General features: G+C 39.7%; 1 protein-coding gene across 2 annotated transcripts in view; it reads left to right on the top strand.

Moving 5' to 3' along the window:
• The window catches only part of RRN3 (RRN3 homolog, RNA polymerase I transcription factor), a 75,582-nt gene that overhangs the window by 31,271 nt on the left and 26,165 nt on the right, over nt 1-18,146 (top strand). For both annotated transcript variants that reach the window (XM_053694543.1, XM_053694542.1), the window contains exons 9-12: nt 9,206-9,304; nt 11,773-11,871; nt 13,312-13,450; nt 15,945-16,075. In XM_053694543.1, coding sequence (XP_053550518.1) covers nt 9,206-9,304; nt 11,773-11,871; nt 13,312-13,450; nt 15,945-16,075 — 468 coding nt within the window. The remainder of the gene's footprint in view (nt 1-9,205; nt 9,305-11,772; nt 11,872-13,311; nt 13,451-15,944; nt 16,076-18,146) is intronic.

Here is an 18,146-nt window from a genome sequence, read left to right as displayed (position 1 = left end):
TCTTGGCTACCTCTGTCATCGCTAAGGAACTCCTGGTTCCTCCCTGATGATTAATGTAAGCCACTGTCGTGTTTTGTCCGGCTGGAATTTGATGAACTGAGCCGAAGCCAACTGAGGCCAGGCCAGAAGAGCATTGAAGATCGCTCTCAGTTCCAGGATGTTTATAGGAAGAACAGACTCGGCCGGAGTCCACACTCCCTGAGCCTTTAGAGGACCCCAGACAGCTCCCCACCCTAGAATGCTGGCATCTGTTGTCACAATCACCCAGAATGGTCTGCAAAAGCTTGTTCCCTGGGATAGATGATCCAGAGACAACCTCCATTGAAGTGAATCCCTTGTCTCCTGCTCCAGGGTAATTCGAGGAGACAAGTCTACATAATCTCCATTCCACAGCCTGAGCATGTTTAACTGCAGAGGTCTGAGGTGAAACCGAGCAAACTGGATGATGTCCATTGCCGCCACCATCAGTCCGATTACTTCCATGCACTGGGCCACTGACGGCCGAGGATTGGACTGAAGGGCTCAACAAGCATCTAGAATCTTTGATTTCCAGACCTCTGTCAGAAAAATCCTCATAGATATAGAATCGATTACAGTTCCCAAGAAAGTCACCCTTGCTTTCGGGATTAAGGAACTCTCTTCCAGATTTACCTTCTACCCGTGAGTTCGCAGGAAGGATAGTACAATGTCGGTATGGGACCTTGCTTGTTGACAAGATGGCGCCTGGATTAGAATATCGTCCAGATAAGGAGCCACCGCAATGCCCCGCGGTCTTAAAACGGCCAGCAGAGACCCCAGAACTTTTGTGAAAATTCTGGGTGCCGTGGCCAGCCCGAAAGGAAGAGCTATGAACTGAAAGTGTCTGTCCAGAAAGGCAAACCTTAGGAACTTGTGATGATCTCTGTGGATAGGAACATATAGATATGCATGCTTTAAGTCCACTGTCGTCATAAATTGACCTTCCTGAATCAATGGAAGAATGGTAAGAATAGTTTCCATCTTGAAAGATGGAACTCTGAGAAACTTGTTCAGACTCTTGAGGTCTAAAATAGGTCTGAAAGTTCCCTCCTTCTTTGGAACTACAAACAGATTTGAATAAAAACCCTGCCCGTGTTCCTGTATGGGAACGGAAATAATCACTCCCAGGGAGGAGAGGTCTCTTACACAATGTAAGAACGCCCCTCTTTTTATCTGGTTTGCAGATAATCTTGAAAGAAGAAATCTTCCTCGAGGAGGAAAATTTTTGAACTCCAGTTTGTATCCCTGGGACACAATTTCTATGGCACAGGGATCCTTTTTTTTTTTTTATAATAATTTTTTTATTGAAGGTTTTTCATAATGACAGCAAAAAAAAAACTGGCATATACATGTTTCAGAACATAGCAATAATTGTCGCAATAACTATATGACAGACAAAAAAATACAAAATAAAGAAATATATATAATGAATGCCAAAATACATCTGAAAAACCTAATTTTATGATTTTATATAATAATATTTGAGACCATTGATTAAATAAACCGGAACAGCTATGTAAGGTCTCTATACCTTGTCTCTATTTGATCTGATCTTTGTCTTAACTCCTGAGTTCCTCTAACTTGTCTAAATCTTAGATCTGGCGTGGCCTTTATTTGCATACTGTGCAGATCCTTTCCTGTCTACTCTACCCTGTACTCAGGATTTTCTTTCGTAAATTATAGAATAAAAATACTCTTACCACTCAGTGAAACAAAGGGGGGGGGGGAGGGAGAGAAAGAAAGACTAAGAAAAGAAAAGGAAGAAGAGGAGAAAAAAAAAACAAAAAAAAACCTGCCGGTGAGTTCATGGTTGGTTTTACCAGTCTACTAACCCCACCTTAATGACGGTGTACCCAGCTTACCGGTAATGATCCGTCTAGGATTAACTCCAAGAAAGGTATAGTACCTTGAAAAGACGAGAGAATATACTGTTGGACTGTTACAGGTTCTCCCTGAATATACTTTTTCCATTTCTTAAAGAATAACTGAACCTGCTTAGCTGCTCCTTTGTCTAGTCCTATTATCTCTATCGAAATCTGACTTCTCATGGCGTTTATGAATTCAGTAATTGAGGGAGCATCTTTTTGCTTCCACCTTTTGCATAGCTGGTTCCTTACAACCAAAATTACTAAATTTATGAAAAGTCTATCTCCTATATTCTGTGATGGATACAGAAAGAATATATGTTGCGCCTCGAATTCTAACTTGACTCTAACTTTCCTGTTAATCCAAAATTGGATTCTATTCCAATATTGCAAAGTTTTCGGGCAAGACCAGAAATAATGCAACAAGTCCGCGTTTACTTTCTGGCATTTGGGGCACCGAACCTGTGATTGAGACCAATTAGCAATTCTGGCTGGGGTTAGGTAGAAATTGTTTATTACCTTGGCTTGTGATTCTCTTAGGTTAGTTCTGCTTGTAGCTTCTCTTGCTCTCTCGAGACTATCCATTATATCCTCATCTTGAAGTTCGGGAAAGAAAGGTGCATATCTCTGTTTGCATTGATTGATATGCAGCTCTCCTTCTTTATTCATTATGTACTGGTACCAAAACGATAAGGCTCTGAAACCAGCTTTGTATAAGGATATCCCTGCTTCCATCTTTAGTTGTGCCCAGTGCATACTGAACCTGCTATCATAATCATTTATGAAGTGACGTACCTGAAGATATGCATAAAAATGTTGGGGTGGTAAACTGTGTATCTGCGCCAGATTCTCAAATGTTCTGATATGCCCAGTGAGAGGATCTTTGAGCTGGGATAGATATATCAGAGCTTTGGATTCCCAGATTTGAAATATACTGTTGCTATATCCTGGTGGGAAGACTGGGTTGCCAGTGATCGGTAAAAGTCTAGACATCTGAAACTCTATCCCCAATGTTTTACAGTATTTCTGCCAAGCAATTACTACATTTGTAATTGTTACCAATCTAGTTATATTACTTGGGAGTTTTCTGTATGGGCAGTGAAGTATTGCCTGTAGGTTAAAGGGTTTGATTAATTCTGTTTCATAATCCGAATAAGTAACATGGTCTGATTTGCTGAAGGCACAGGGATCCTGAACGTCTCGCACCCAAGCCTGAACGAAGAAAGAAAGTCTGCCCCCCACCATATCCGGTCCCGGATCGGGGGCATGCCCTTCATGCTGTTTTGGAGTCAGCAGCAGGTTTCTTGGACTTTTTACCCTTGTTCCAAGGCTGGTTGGGTCTCCAAGTGGGCTTAGATTGTGAATAGTTTCCTTCCTGTTTAGAGGAGGAAGAGAGTTTCCCTTGAAATTGCGAAAGGAACGAAAATTATTTTGTCGTCCTTTTTGTTTATTTCTCTTATCCTGAGGAAGGAGATGACCCTTGCCTCCTGTGATGTCAGAGATAATTTCCTTCAAGCCGGGTCCAAACAAGGTCTTTCCCTTGTAAGGAATAGCTAGAAGCTTAGACTTAGATGAAACGTCCGCAGACCAAGGTTTTAACCATAAAGCTCTGCGGGCTAGGATAGAGAACCCTGAACTCTTCGCTGCTAATTTAGTAATTTGCAAAAAAGCATCCGTAATAAAAGCATTGGCTAACTTCAGAGCTTTAATTCTATCTTGGATCTCCTCCAAAGAAGTCTCAGACTTAAGAGACTCAGACAGAGCATCCAACCACTAAGCTGCCGCACTAGTGACAGTCGCAATGCTCGCAGCCGGCTGCAACAGCAGACCCTGGTGAACATAAATCTTATTAAGTAGACCCTCCAACTTCTTGTCCATGGGGTCTTTAAAGGCACAACTATCCTCAATAGGAATAGTAGTTCGCTTGGCTAAGTGGAAATAGCCCTTTCCACCTTCGGAACCGCTTGCCAAGTTTCCTTGATAGTGTCAGCTATGGGAAACATCTTTCTGAAAATAGGAGACGGAGAGAAGGGAGTACCTGGTCCCTCCCATTCCTTAGAAACATTCTCTGAAGCTCGCTTAGGAATTGGAAAAACATCTGAGAAAGTAGGAACTTCAAAATATTTGTCCAATTTACTCGCCTTCACAGGAGCGACTACTACTGTGGAATCACAGTCGTCTAAGGTAACCAACACCTCCCTGAGTAACAGACGGAGCTGTTCTAGTTTTAAATCGGAAAGAGACAACCTTCGAATCAGTCAAAGGTTCTGAATCTGAAATCTCGCCATCTGATAAAACCTCTATACCCTCCTCAGTTCCCTGGGAGGGTACCTCTGAGGCCGCTACCATGGCATCAGAAACCTCGCTGATAACATGCTTGTCTTTCCTCTTGCGCTTGCCTTGAAGCATAGGAAAAGCAGACAACGCATCAGAAATTGTGGAAGACATAACCGCCGCTGTGTCTTTTAAAGTAACTCCAGCAGGTGCTGGAGCAGAAGCGCAGGGCACTGCTGGTGGGGGCGTTAATTTTTGGGACGCTTGAGGAGAAAGTTGCAGCATAAATTGACCCTCATCAGAAGATTCCTGGACAACATCTGCCTGAGAAGAGATTGGCTCAGTAAAAATGTTATCCCTAAAACTTACAGTCCTTTCAATACATGTAGGACAGAAAGGGATTGGTGGTTCCACATTTGCATCCAGACACAAGGCACATGTAACATTTTGCACACCCTCTTGATCCATCATTCAATACAATTTATCGAAAATCAACAGATAAAATGATAACTATTAGTACAAGAGGACTATAAAAAAAAACGTTACTGTTCCTTTAAATACAAACGGTTTCACGATTTTTCTGAAAAGTGTCAGATTCCTTTCTTAAGCACAGCGGCTAGAAAAATGACTTCAAAAAATAACCTCTGCACCACAGCAATCTGCTGAGGTGCTCCTACCGTGCAAAATGACACCGGATCCCTGCTTTCTGTGAAGATCCGTTCAGTCACACTGCTCAATCCAGCTCACAAACCTGGACCGGACTTAACGTATCTGTACTAGAAGCGCATGAAATTACATTACATGCCGCTCTAGAACAGATAAACAAGTAGCCCAGCTAAATGTCGCACTAATCCTGTCAGGAAAACAGAGCACTACCAAGTGGCGCGCAAATAGAGGAAGTCCCGCCCATCGTGGGCGTACCCAAAGCCCAATGTCTCCCCTCCGGGAGAAACAACAAAGTGAAACCACTATGTTCCATAGTGCTATTTTTGAATAAAGTACTGAGTCTCCTTAGGTCCCAGAAAGGCAGCATTTACCTCAACCACTGCCTGGCAGGAAGGCAGGTCCCAAGCTTGAGAGGTCCTCTCCCTTACATTGGCCTGAGAAAAAAACAAATGCTGAGTTAGTGAGTACCTCAGACTGAAGGATATAGGGCAGCACAAATATGGGAGGCGCAGTGAGAATTATGTCCAACAAGTTCTCATTGCTCTAAAGCCACCAAAGCTCTACTGTAGAGACTGAAATGGAACCAGGCTACACCCCCAGAACAAAGTAGCACTCTCTGTCACTACTTGAAAATAACAAATTATTGATTGAAGAATCTATACTAACACCTCACTTTACCTCTTCCTATCACTAACGTAGGCAAAGAGATTGACTGGAGTGGGAGGGAAGGGAGGAGCTATTTAACAGCTCTGCTGTGGTGCTCTTTGCCTCCTCCTGCTGACCAGGAGGTGTAATCCCACAAGTAAGGATGATGATCCGTGGACTCATCCGTGTCTTTAAAAAGAAAATCTACTACTCATTTGAAGTTCAGACTAAATGCTATTGCATTGTCTTTTTATTGTGCATTTGTTGTTTATGCAAATCTACTGTATTTACTGGTCCTTTATGGCTTCTTTCTATTATAATAAAATACTGTTTAGAGAATATTTGTTTTGCAGCTCCACCTGGTGTGGTGTTTTCATCTAAAGACACAGTAAACATTTAAGATTTCTGTCGCCCCTGCTAATCAATTTGCTGTATGCCAGACACGTTTTTTGTTTTCTTTTTGTTAAACGATAGACGTGTGTAAAAAGAAATCCTTTTACTAACTTTTTTATATCTGCAGACTGCCCATCTGCTTCTTCGATGATTTTTTTTTCCCTCTCAATTTTAAATGGTCCCTGACTCCTATTACAAGCTGTATAAGTAGCGCAATAAATGTGTTTCAGATCATGACTTCCCACATGTGCAGAGATCTTCAGTAAATACACAGAAGTATAAGCACTGAATTGCACACTGGTGCCGTAATAAGCCTAGGTAGACTTGGGAAGCTGCATGAGTCTTAAAGGGACATTAAACCCCAAATTTTCAGATTCAGATAGAGAATACAATTTCTAAATCATGAAAGGAAAACAAATGGGTTTTATGTCCCTTTTAAAAGGAACAGTCTAGTGAAAATTAAACTTTCACAATTTATATAGAGCAGCAATTTTAAACAACTTTCTTATTTACTCCTATTATCAATTTGTCTTTGTTCTCTTGGTATCTTTATTTGAAAAAGCAAAAATGAAAACTTAAGAGCTGGCCCATTTTTGGTTCAGCACCTGAGTAGCGCTTGCTGATTGGTGGCTACATTTAGACACCAATCAGCAATTGCTACCCAGGTGCTCAACCAAAAATGGCCCGGCTCCTAAGCTTAACCCCTTAAGGACAAGACCATTTTTCAATTGTCTTACCCTTAAGGCTATTTTTACATTTCTGCGGTGTTTGTGTTTAGCTGTAATTTTCCTCTAACTCATTTACTGTAGCCACACATATTATATACCGTTTTTCTCGCCATTAAATGGACTTTCTAAAAATACCATTATTTTCATCATATCTTATAATTTACTATAAAAAAATGATAAAATATAATGAAAAATGGAAAAAAACACACTTTTTCTAACTTTGACCCCCAAAATCTGTTACACATCTGCAACCACCAAAAAACACCCATGCTAAATAGTTGTTAAATTTTGTCCTGAGTTTAGAAATACCCAATGTTTACATGTTCTTTGCTTTTTTTGCAAGTAATACTTTGCTATTTCCAATCCATTATTTTTTTTCAAATTTAGCGATCGTTACATTGGAACCCTGATATCTGTCAGGTATCCCTGAATATTCCTTGACGTGTAATGTATATATTTTTTTTTTAGTAGGCAACCCAAAGTATTGATCTAGGCCCATTTTGGTATATTTCATGCCACCATTTCACCGCCAAATGCATTAATATATAAAAAAAAAGCTCTGCCAGTACTAAAATAAAAAGGCTTTTTTTTTTTTTTTTTTTAATTAAAAAAAATAATACATATTCTACTGTGTAGGATCCCCCCCAAACAGCTCTCTAACCCTCCTCCTCAACCTTATTGTCCGCCATCTTGGGTACTGACAGCTGTCTGCCAGTACCCAGTTTGCATATAAATTTTAAAAAAATATTTATTTTTCTGTAGTGTAGCTTTCCCTCCTCTCTCCCTCCTTCCCTTTACACTGTTCCATAGTGTAGGGCTCCCACCCCGTGCGCACTCCCGGCGCCCCCCTCTACGCATGATCCCGCCCCCCTCTCTATGCATGATCCCGCCCCCCTCTCTACGCATGATCCCGCCCCCCTCTCTACGCATGATCCCGCCCCCCTCTCTACGCATGATCCCGCCCCCCTCTCTACGCATGATCCCGCCCCCTCTGTCATTTCCCCCCAGCGATGACCGCCCACCTGCCTCCCTGCAGCAGCCCCCACCCGCCTCCCTGTAGCAGCCCCCACCCACCAACAATCACACCATTGCTGGCCGATGCAGAGAGGGCCACAGTGTTTGAAAAAAGGTATTGCAGTGATGCCTCAATATCGAGGCATCACGGCAATATCTTGAAAGTGGCTGGGAGCAATCAGGATCGCTTCCAGCCGCTTTAAACCCCAATGTCCAGTTTATGTTTGACGTACCCTGTACGACGTGTGTCGCTAATGGGTTAAATTCTTGCTTTTTCAAATAAAGATAGCAAGATAATGAAGAAAAATTGATAATAGGAGTAAATTAGAAAGTTGCTTAAAATTGCTTCTCTATCTGAATCATGAAAGTTTAATTTTGACTAGACTGTCCCTTTAAGCACTTTAAGGTAGCACTGTTTGTAGTAACATTATACACTGTTGCAAACACTTCTGCCATAAAGACAAGCTCCTGAGCTAGGTTTAACCCTTTAAATGCTAACAACGGCTCTGAGCCGTTGCAAATTTTCCTAGTCTGACGACAGCTCAGAGCCATCACTAGCACTCACCCACCTTGAGGGCAATCTGGGGGCTCCCATCGACTCCCACCCTGGCGATCGGGCCTGTATAGTGACAAGCATCGCCGGGCTTTCACGTTTTGCTCGGTGACGTCACGCGCAATGACGTGATGATGTCACTGCGCAACTTTATATAAAAAATACAATAGACATTATAGGGAAATGGGGCATGCTGCTTAGAAGCCATTATCTCAGGCATCTAAGCAGCTACAGACCCCCAAGACCCACCGTTGGAAAGGTAATCGCCTAACCTTTCCAATGGTATATGTCTTGGGGATCTGAAAGAAGAAAAAGTTAAAAATAAATATATTTAAAAAAATTATAAACCCTCAAATCCAGCTTAGCACTCAGGTGGGAAAGTGCTTAGCACTCAAATGGTTAAAGGGATATGAAACCCAAAAAATTTATTTTGTGATTCAGACAGAGCATACAATTTTAAAATGTTTTTCAATTTACGTCTATTATCAAATGTTTTTGTTCCCATGATATTCTGTGCTGAAGGGATACCTGGGTAGCCATCTGGAGCACTTCATGGCAGGAAATAGTGCTGCTATTTAGTGCTCTTGCAAATAGATAGTATTCTTGCAAAACTGCTGCCATATAGTGCTCCAAACATGGGCAAGCTCCTGAGCTTACACCTCTGCATTTCAACAAAAGATACCAAGAGACTGAAGTAAATTAGAAAGTTGTTTAATAAAATTGCTTGCTCTGTCTGAATCATGAAATAATTTGTTTTTCATATCTCTAACAAGACTGAAGCAAATTTGAACTTTTTATTAAACTGCACGCTCATTTTGACTTTACGATCTCGTTAAACATTTTGGTCAAGGATCTAAGACAGTGCAGGTCAGTAGGTGCGTTTTCAGGGGAGGTATTACTGCACGTGATTGGCTATACCTTCGCTAATTCAGTGAGGAAGAAACATAGCTGGTGGCATTCTACTAGTAGAATTGCTGCCGTTCCATTTACACAGTTATATTTATGTACACCGTCCCTTTTAAGTTGTTCTATATTTTCTTGCATTTCAGGAATGTTATATGCATAACCTTTTGAGGATTTCTGTTTATTTCCCGACGCTGAGGTCTGAAATTTTGGAACTTATCATCGAAAAGTTGCTGAAGATGGATGTAATTTTTTTTTGTATTTTATTATTTTTTATTTTAATCTATCTCCAAATATTAAACATTTAATTTACGTTAAAGATATGAAACCCAAAAATGTTCTTTTGTGATTCAGACAGAGCATAACTTTTGTTTTAAAAGTTTCCAATTTACTTCTATAATCTAATGTGCTTTGTTCATGGTTTTCTTTGTTGAAGAGATATGTAAGTAGGTGTCTGGAGCACTGCAAGGTAGGAAATAGTTCTGCCATCTAGTGCTCTTGGACGTTTCCTCTTTTTAACAAAGGATACCGAGAAAATGAAGAAAATTTGATAATAGAAGTATTATACAAACTATTTAAAATTGCACGCTCTATCTGAATCATGAAAGAAAAAAAATGGGTTTCATGTCGCTTTAAGAAACATAGTTGCCTTAAGCTAAATGTATTTTTTGTTTACTATCGTCTTAAAGGGACACTAAACCCAATTTTTTTCCTTCATGATTCAGATAGTGAATGCAAATTTAAGCAACTTTCTAATTTACTCCTTTTATCAATTTTTTTCTTCGTTCTCTTGCTTTCTTTATTTAAAAAGCAGGAATGTAAAGCTTAAGAGCCGGCCCATTTTTGGCTCAGAACCTGGGTTATGCTTGCTTATTGGTTTGATAACTGTAGCCACCAATAAGCGCTATCCAGGGTGCTTAACCTAAAATGGGCCGGCTCATAAGCTTTAAATTCCTCCTTTTTAAATAAAGATAGCAAGAGAACGAAGAAAAATTGACTTTAGGAGAAAGTTGCTTAAAGGGCTTTAAAGGTCAGGGTGAGAATTTTTGAATTTTATTCTGCTGTGAACCAGGCGGCAGTGAAGGGACTCGCAGAGAGGGGCAGCAGATACAGAGCAGCAGGAACGATGGATTAGCCTGGCAGAGGCATTTAGGATGGATTGAAGGGGAGGGCAGGAGAGAGGTAGGCCAGTCAGTAGGTTATTGCAGTAGTCAAATCGGGAAAGTAGTAGAAAGAGCCTTGAGTTACTTAACAGAGCCAATAAAGAGGAGTCATCACCAGCAAATGAGACAGAAAAGGACCTGTTAGAGAGATAAGAGTGGATCCAAGAGAGGGCCGTGTCACAGAGAGCTTAGTCTGTAAAAGGAGGAGGTGGTCAACGGTGTGGAAGGCAGCTGAGAGGTCAAGTAAGATAAGTATAGAGTATTGGCTGTTATTTTTAGCAGAAATGGTATGTGGTCAATAGTACTCTCCTGTTCAAAGAGACTGCTGGGAAGAGGTGCAAACACTGCTTAAATCCAAACCACCATATAAAGACCAGTATATGGTCTATAGGAGACACATCTATTCACTGAAAATTAAATAAAATAAATAACCATAAAAGTACAAGAGAGTCCCCAATTAATCTCCCTTTATTTATTTATTTATTTATTTATTTATAAAATATTTTACCAGGAAGGATACATTGAGATTTCTCTTGTTTACAAGTATGTCCTGGGATCACAAAAACATTGCATTGATACAATAGGGTACAATAAAATACAAAAACAATAATAATAATACACAATATATGCAAACATTTAACATAGAGCAGGTATGAAATATTTAATCAACCATGACAGGAGCATTCTGTTTTGAGATATGTAGAGAGGGATCTCTTAAGGGATTTTAGGCTTGGGGAAGTTTTTAAAGTGTGTGAGGGAGGTCATTCCATAATTGTGGCGCTCTGTAGGAAAAGGAGGATCGAGCTGCTTTCTTTTTGTATTGAGGCACGCTAAATAATGTGCTGGTACTGGATCGGAGGTTATAGGAGGTGGGAATAGGCTGCTAAAATCCACTAAGGCTGCTAAAATATGATGTAACCTCACAGAAGGGGGGCACCTTTGGGTGCTGATTGTGCTCAGTTCCCCAGAGAAACAGGTCCAACATCTCACGCTAGTCTTATATACAGCTTCTCTGAAGTACAAGAAACCACAAACTTGGAGATAAAACGGCGGAGCCAGCAAGATCCATAACCTTTAAAAACAACTTATTCTGTACAATAAGCCCATGAGGCTTTGCAGTAATGCATTTCTCTGACTTTAACCATTGACTCATTAGTTTGATGAAATGGACAATTGTGAAGAGCCTAGAAGTGTGCTTATCATATGTCCTCACAGGCTTATTGGGTTGGCTAAATGTACTTACACTATTTTCTTCACTGTTTTTGATTGTGTTATTTACATACGGGTACGCGCATTTAAAAAGGACAAGGTTTTGTTAAGGCATTTCTCTGTGTGACAACAAATTCTGCCTGTTAATACTCTATGTACGGAGCATCGCAGCTCATGATTGGTAGCTTTGAAGTTGACGTGTCCTGTTTACCTGCACTTTAAGGTCACACCATAGATTATTACCTTGTTCTAGACTCCATATTATAGGTGCATTATCTGTTAGAAAAAGAAACAGGAGGCTCCTTTCTATTGGCTCGCAATAATGTATAGTTAATTTGCAGGTAAGCGCATCACGCAACGACATAGAAGAAGCTGAAGAAACAGCTGGCCAGGATAAATCTGCAAATGGAAGCAACATAGAAGAAGGACTTTTCAATATGGTAAGATGGTACCATTAGTATTACATCTTGGAATGCAGCTCCTACTGAGCATGTGCAAGAATTTACAAAATATACGTATATGCATTTGTGATTGGCTGATGGTTGTCACATGATACAGAAGGTGTGGAAATCGACATAACATTGAAATTTGTCAGATAAAAATCTACTACTCTTTTGAAGTTCAGACTAAGTGCTATTGCATTGTATTTTTATCATGCATTTGTTTATCATGCAACTGTACTTAAAACATTACTATTATCTATCAAAGAGCAGCATTGAAACTTGTTATACTTTAAAGGGACATAATACTCATATGCTAAATCACTTGAAACTGATGCAGTATAACTGTAAAAAGCTGACAGGAAAATATCACCTGAGCATCTCTATGTAAAAAAGGAAGATATTTTACCTCACAATCTCCTCAGCTCAGCAGAGTAAGTTCTGTGTAAAAAGTTATACTCAGCTGCAGCTCAGCTGCAGGTAAAAAAAAAATGAAGAAATGAACAGCAGCCAATCAGCATCAGCAGTGCTGAGGTCATGAACTCTTTTTTACTGTGATCTCATGAGATTTCACTTAACTCTCATGATATTTCATTGTTAACTTCCTTACACTGAATAGGTAAATAAGATGAGTATGCACGAAAGCTCACTCCTTCCGCTGTCCCGGGACAGACATACTGTTTTGTTGCTTAGAAGTCCTTTACAATGGGATGTGGCTACTGAGAAACTTTTGTGGTAAAATATCTTTTTTTTTTACATAGAGATGTTCAGGTGATATTTTCTAATCAGCTTTTTACAGCTATGCTGCATCACTTTCAAGTGTTTCAACATTTGGGTATTATGACCCTTTAAACTTATACAGCAGCATTAGTTATTTACTTCCTGCTAATGCTCATTGGCTGATAAAAAAAACAATACAGAATGCTTATTGGCTGATAGTCAAAAATCACTTGGTTGATAGTACCTATCAGCTACTTGACTTTAGTAGTATCAGCTTCAATTTAAACCACTATTGCTATCTATTTGAATGGTGCTCTTTCAAATGGATAATAGATATGTTTAGAGTAATATGACAGTGATACCGAATTATTATCACTATAGTGAACGTCTTTGCTTGGCTCGGTGTTATACTAACAGGTTAAGGTTATGTGACCACATCCATGTGAGGTTTGGATTATACGGTAACATGCAATGTGTGTCTCAGCCAGCTCCCTCTCTACAAATGGCCGTACAGTATCATACAAATCTCATAAATTAGTTTTGACCACAGAGCTTTTTTCTGTTACTAAATATGGCACAACCTTCATACCTGTTATAAACAGAAATAACATACAATACAATATTAGCCTGTGTTTAGCATGGGTACAGTATCTTTATAAAACAGGCGGTTCTGATTTATCTGGTTTTGCCTTTATAGTATTAGGAATTTCACTCTTGTAGGATGAAGATGAGGATCCTCAGGTGGTGACCAACTCTGCTGGTGCAGAAAGTGACATGATGGCGCACCCTGTAGCTGAACGTTTGGATATGTTGTTGGTTGTTCTATTTTCCTACATCAAAGACATCAGCCACACCAAGGGTAAATGTCTTTAATTTTTCACCTTGGCTGCATGCAAACTAAATATATTTTTGCATTGTTTTGTATTCCAGGAGCACACTCCTTGAAAAGCCTTTTGAGTATTTGTATCTTGTTTTCTTTTGCCAATTAGGAACAGATATAGAGCAGCTCTTGCGGTGATCAGCCAATCACTACATAGCATGTTGCATGTTAGAGTTCTTAAAGGGATGGTAAATCCTAGCGTTTTTGTAACGCTAGGATTTACCATTGGGACAAATAAAGGGGACTTTCAGTCATGAAATATAAAATACTTCATGCTGAGAGGTGAGGTTTCCACCTCTTAGCCAATAGCACGGCTATTGGCTAAGAGGTGGAAACGTCACCTCTCAGCAAAAAAGGGTTCTGCCTTGGGCTGCCTGAGGTACACAGCGTGGCAAACGCTTCAAACAAATAAAGGAACTTTCAGCATGAAGTATTTTATATTTCATGACTGAAAGTCCCCTTTATTTGTCCCAATGGTAAATTCTAGCGTTACAAAAACGCTAGGATTTACCATCCCTTTAAGAACTCTAACCATGCAACATGGCGAACGCTTCAAACAATTAAAGGAACTTTCAGTAATTTATACTTCATGAAGGAAAGTCCCCTTTATTTGTTCCAATGATAAATCCTAACGTTTCACAAACACTAGGATTTACCATCCCTTTAAGTTTGCAGGATTTACTGGGGAGAGGGGGTAGAAAAAACACAGTTTACAGGGAATGTTGGAAAAATAAAGTATATTATAAAGTTTCCTTATAATGCAAAATTAGACTTGTAAGAGGAAGTACATACTATAATTATAGGTTTCTTTTACAAGATATGACGAGTCCACGGATTTCATCCTTACTTGTGGGATTAAACCTCCTGCTAGCAGGAAGTGGCAAAGAGCACCACAGCAGAGCTGTATATATAGCTCCTCCCTTCCCCTCCCCCTCCAGTCATTCTCTTTGCCTGTGTTAGTGATAGGAAGAGGTAAAGTGAGGTGTTAGTTTTAGATTCTTCAATCAAGAAGTTTTTTATTTTAAAATGGTGCCAGTGAGTACTATTTTCCTCAGGGAGAAATCGTCAGACTATAACTTCCAAAGAGGAGTGGAGACCAAATTTTACAAATTTGATACTTTTGCTTCTTCTGAAGCTGTTTTTGGGAGAAAGGTTCTTCAAGCAGTGGTGCCTTCCGTTTAGGTTCCTGTCTTGTCCCTCCCTTTCATCCGTGTCCTGTAGCTTTGGTATTTGTATCCCACAAGTAAAGATGAAATCCGTGGACTCGTCCTATCTTGTAAAAGAAAAGGAAATTTATGCTTACCTGATAAATTTTATTTCTTTTACGATATGACGAGTCCACGGCCCACCCTGTCATTTCTAAGACAGGTATGTACTTAATTTTATTAAACTTCAGTCACCTCTGCACCTTTGGCTTCTCCTTTCTCTTCCTAACTTTGGTCGAATGACTGGAGGGGAAGGGAGGAGCTATATATACAGCTCTGCTGTGGTGCTCTTTGCCACTTCCTGCTAGCAGGAAGTTTAATCCCACAAGTAAGGATGAAATCTGTGGACTCGTCATATCGTAAAAGAAATACATTTATCAGGTAAGCATAAATTTCCTTTTTTTCTGTGGTCTTGCAATAAATTAACGTACTATGTAGTTTTGATTTTTATTCAAATGTGTTAACGCCTTGTTTGCTGCAATTGTTTATCAATAGGCAAACTCCGTCGCCACCACTTTTTTGCCACTGTCATTTTGCTAACAGAAGATAAATAGTTTTACGAAGACTATAGTTTGTGCAGTTCCAATTCTGAGAAATGAAAGGTCCATAAGTCTAGAGTAGTCCATTCATTTGTAACACATATGCAGATAATTTTAGACACCAGAAAATGAACTCCCTCCTCACCCAACAGCAAATAGGGGTGTTTAGCATATTGCGCCACAACAAAACAACCTTTGTTTGGTGACTGAGATCCAGTAAGGCATGTGCTGTATTGCAGAAGGACCGAATATGCTTGTACTTTTGCTGCTCCTGGAGGAATATCTTTCTAGTTCAGAGATGGGCAACCAGTTTAACTCAAAGGGGCTCATCTTTGGCCTCTGAATTCTCAAAATAGCCGCAGAGTACATTAAATGCCTTTTTAATTGCATTATGATTACAACATTCAAGCCGAAACGCGTAAGACCGGAGCCTTTTTTTAAATGACCTGAATAAACTTGGAATTTTATTGAGAGCAACAGCAATCTTCCTTTTTTTCTATACTTATATTGCACCTAAAGTGTTTAAATCTCCTGTGTGTTTAGGAGAGGGGGGAATAGATGTTTTTTTGGGAGTGAAATTGCAACATTTCTGCCTCTGGTATTCACAGGAAACTATGGTGGATGCCGCTTCCTCATCTGGTGCTAATACTTTAAAGTTTGATAATGTAGATTGCATTTTTTTTATATATATATATGAAATAACTTATATAAATGTAATGTCTCTATTAGGGGAGCTGGACCTGAACAAAACAAAAGATTTATACAGAGATCTGCTGTCCGTGTTTGACAAGTTGATTTTACCCACTCACGCCTCTTGCCACGTGCAGTTTACCATTTTCTTCCTTTGCAGCTTTAAACTGGTAGGTAAACCTAAGTCATTTCTTCTGTATTATGTAAGTCTGCTAGAATTCCAGAAAACCTAAAATCTCTCCAGATTCCAGGCCAGGCCCGGGACAGTCATTTTTTAACCTGGTGCTGTACGTTTATGACACTAACAGCTCAAAACTGCATTACTAGACTGAAATGGACATGAAACCCCAAAAATGTCTTTCATAATTCTGATAGAAAATACAATTTTAAACAACTTTTCTATTTTCTTATATTATCAAATTTGCTTCACTCTTTTTGTATCTTTTTTTTTTGGAGCAGCAATGCGCTACTGAAAGCTAGCTGAGCACATCATATGAGCCAATGACTAGAGGCATATCTGGGCACCAATCAGCAGCTAGCTTCCAGTAGTGCATTGCTGAGCCTACCTAGGTATGCTTTAAAACAAAGGACACCAAGAGAACAAAGCAACTTTGATAATAAAAGCAAATAGGAAAGTTGTTTAAAATTGTACGCTCTGAGTCATGAAAGAAAGGTTTTGGGTTTCGTTTTTTTAAAATATTTGTGGTAGAAACGCAACAGTGAATTTTAAATTGTATAGTGAATTTTTTTGGAAATGGTCTCAGAATTGGATTATTTTATAAGCTCAAAAGTTATTCTGCCTTACTGATAGCAATCTATTCAATCATCTTAGCTGTTATTACATTAACTAATTTATCAGCTATGTGTACACACAAATACACGTATGTCTCTAAATGTTTTATCTTGTAAACTGTTTTAATTCTCTGAAATCTGTATGTTCCTGTAGCTTTAGTTCTGCCTTAGCACGGCTACTTAAAGGGACAGTCTAGTCAAAATTAAACTTTCATTATTTAGATAGGACGTGTAATTTTAATCAACTTTCCAATTTACTTTTATCATCAAATTTGTGTTTTTCTCTTGGTATTCTTAGTTTAAACTAAACATAGGTAGGCTCATATGCTAATTTCTAAGCCTGTGAGGGCTGCCTCTTATCACAGGCTTTTTAAATCTCTTTTCAACACAAAGAGACAGAAAGTACACGTGGGCCATATAGATAACACTGTGTTCAGGCACAGGGGGTTATTTAAGATCTAGCACAAAACAATGCTAAATGCAAGACAATAGATAATAAACAGTCATAGTCATGTGATCAGGGGGCGGGAAGAAGGTTCCTAGATACAAGGTAATCACAGAGGTAAAAAGTGTATTAATATAACTGTGTTGTTAATGCAAAACTGGGGAATGAGTAATAAAGGGATAATCTGTCTTTTTAAACAATAAAAATTCTATTGTAGACTGTCCCTTTAAGTAGTTTCTTGCAGCTCTTCCTATGCTGCACTTTGTTTAAGGGTAAAACATCTGTCAGGCTTCCAAATCTCTGTCTCTCCATCTCTGTGTCTCTGTCCGTCCCTGTGTCTCTGTCTTTGTGTCTCTCTCTGTCTTTGTGTCTCTCTCTGTCTTTGTGTCTCTCTCTGTCTTTGTGTCTCTCTCTGTGTCTCTCTCTGTCTCTGTGTCTCTCTCTGTCTCTGTGTCTCTCTCTGTCTCTGTGTCTCTCTCTGTCTCTGTGTCTCTCTCTGTCTCTGTGTGTCTCTGTGTCTCTCTCTGTCTCTGTGTCTCTCTCTGTCTCTGTGTCTCTCTCTGTCTCTGTGTCTCTCTCTGTCTCTGTGTCTCTCTCTGTCTCTGTGTCTCTCTCTGTCTCTGTGTCTCTCTCTGTCTTTGTGTCTCTGTCTTTGTGTCTCTCTCTGTCTCTGTGTCTCTCTCTGTCTCTGTGTCTCTCTCTGTCTCTGTGTCTCTCTCTGTCTTTGTGTCTCTCTCTGTCTTTGTGTCTCTCTCTGTCTTTGTGTCTCTCTCTGTCTTTGTGTCTCTCTCTGTCTTTGTGTCTCTCTCTGTCTCTGTGTCTCTCTCTGTCTCTGTGTCTCTCTCTGTCTCTGTGTCTCTCTCTGTCTCTGTGTCTCTCTCTGTCTCTGTGTCTCTCTCTGTCTCTGTGTCTCTGTCTCTGTGTCTCTCTCTGTCTCTGTGTCTCTCTCTGTCTCTGTGTGTCTCTGTGTCTCTCTCTGTCTCTGTGTCTCTCTCTGTCTCTGT

This window comes from Bombina bombina, chromosome 11 (assembly GCF_027579735.1).
Source record: "Bombina bombina isolate aBomBom1 chromosome 11, aBomBom1.pri, whole genome shotgun sequence".
Classification (NCBI taxonomy): domain Eukaryota; kingdom Metazoa; phylum Chordata; class Amphibia; order Anura; family Bombinatoridae; genus Bombina; species Bombina bombina.
The sequence above is the reverse complement of the archived record's forward strand: the minus strand, read 5'-3'. Positions and strand labels throughout refer to the sequence as shown.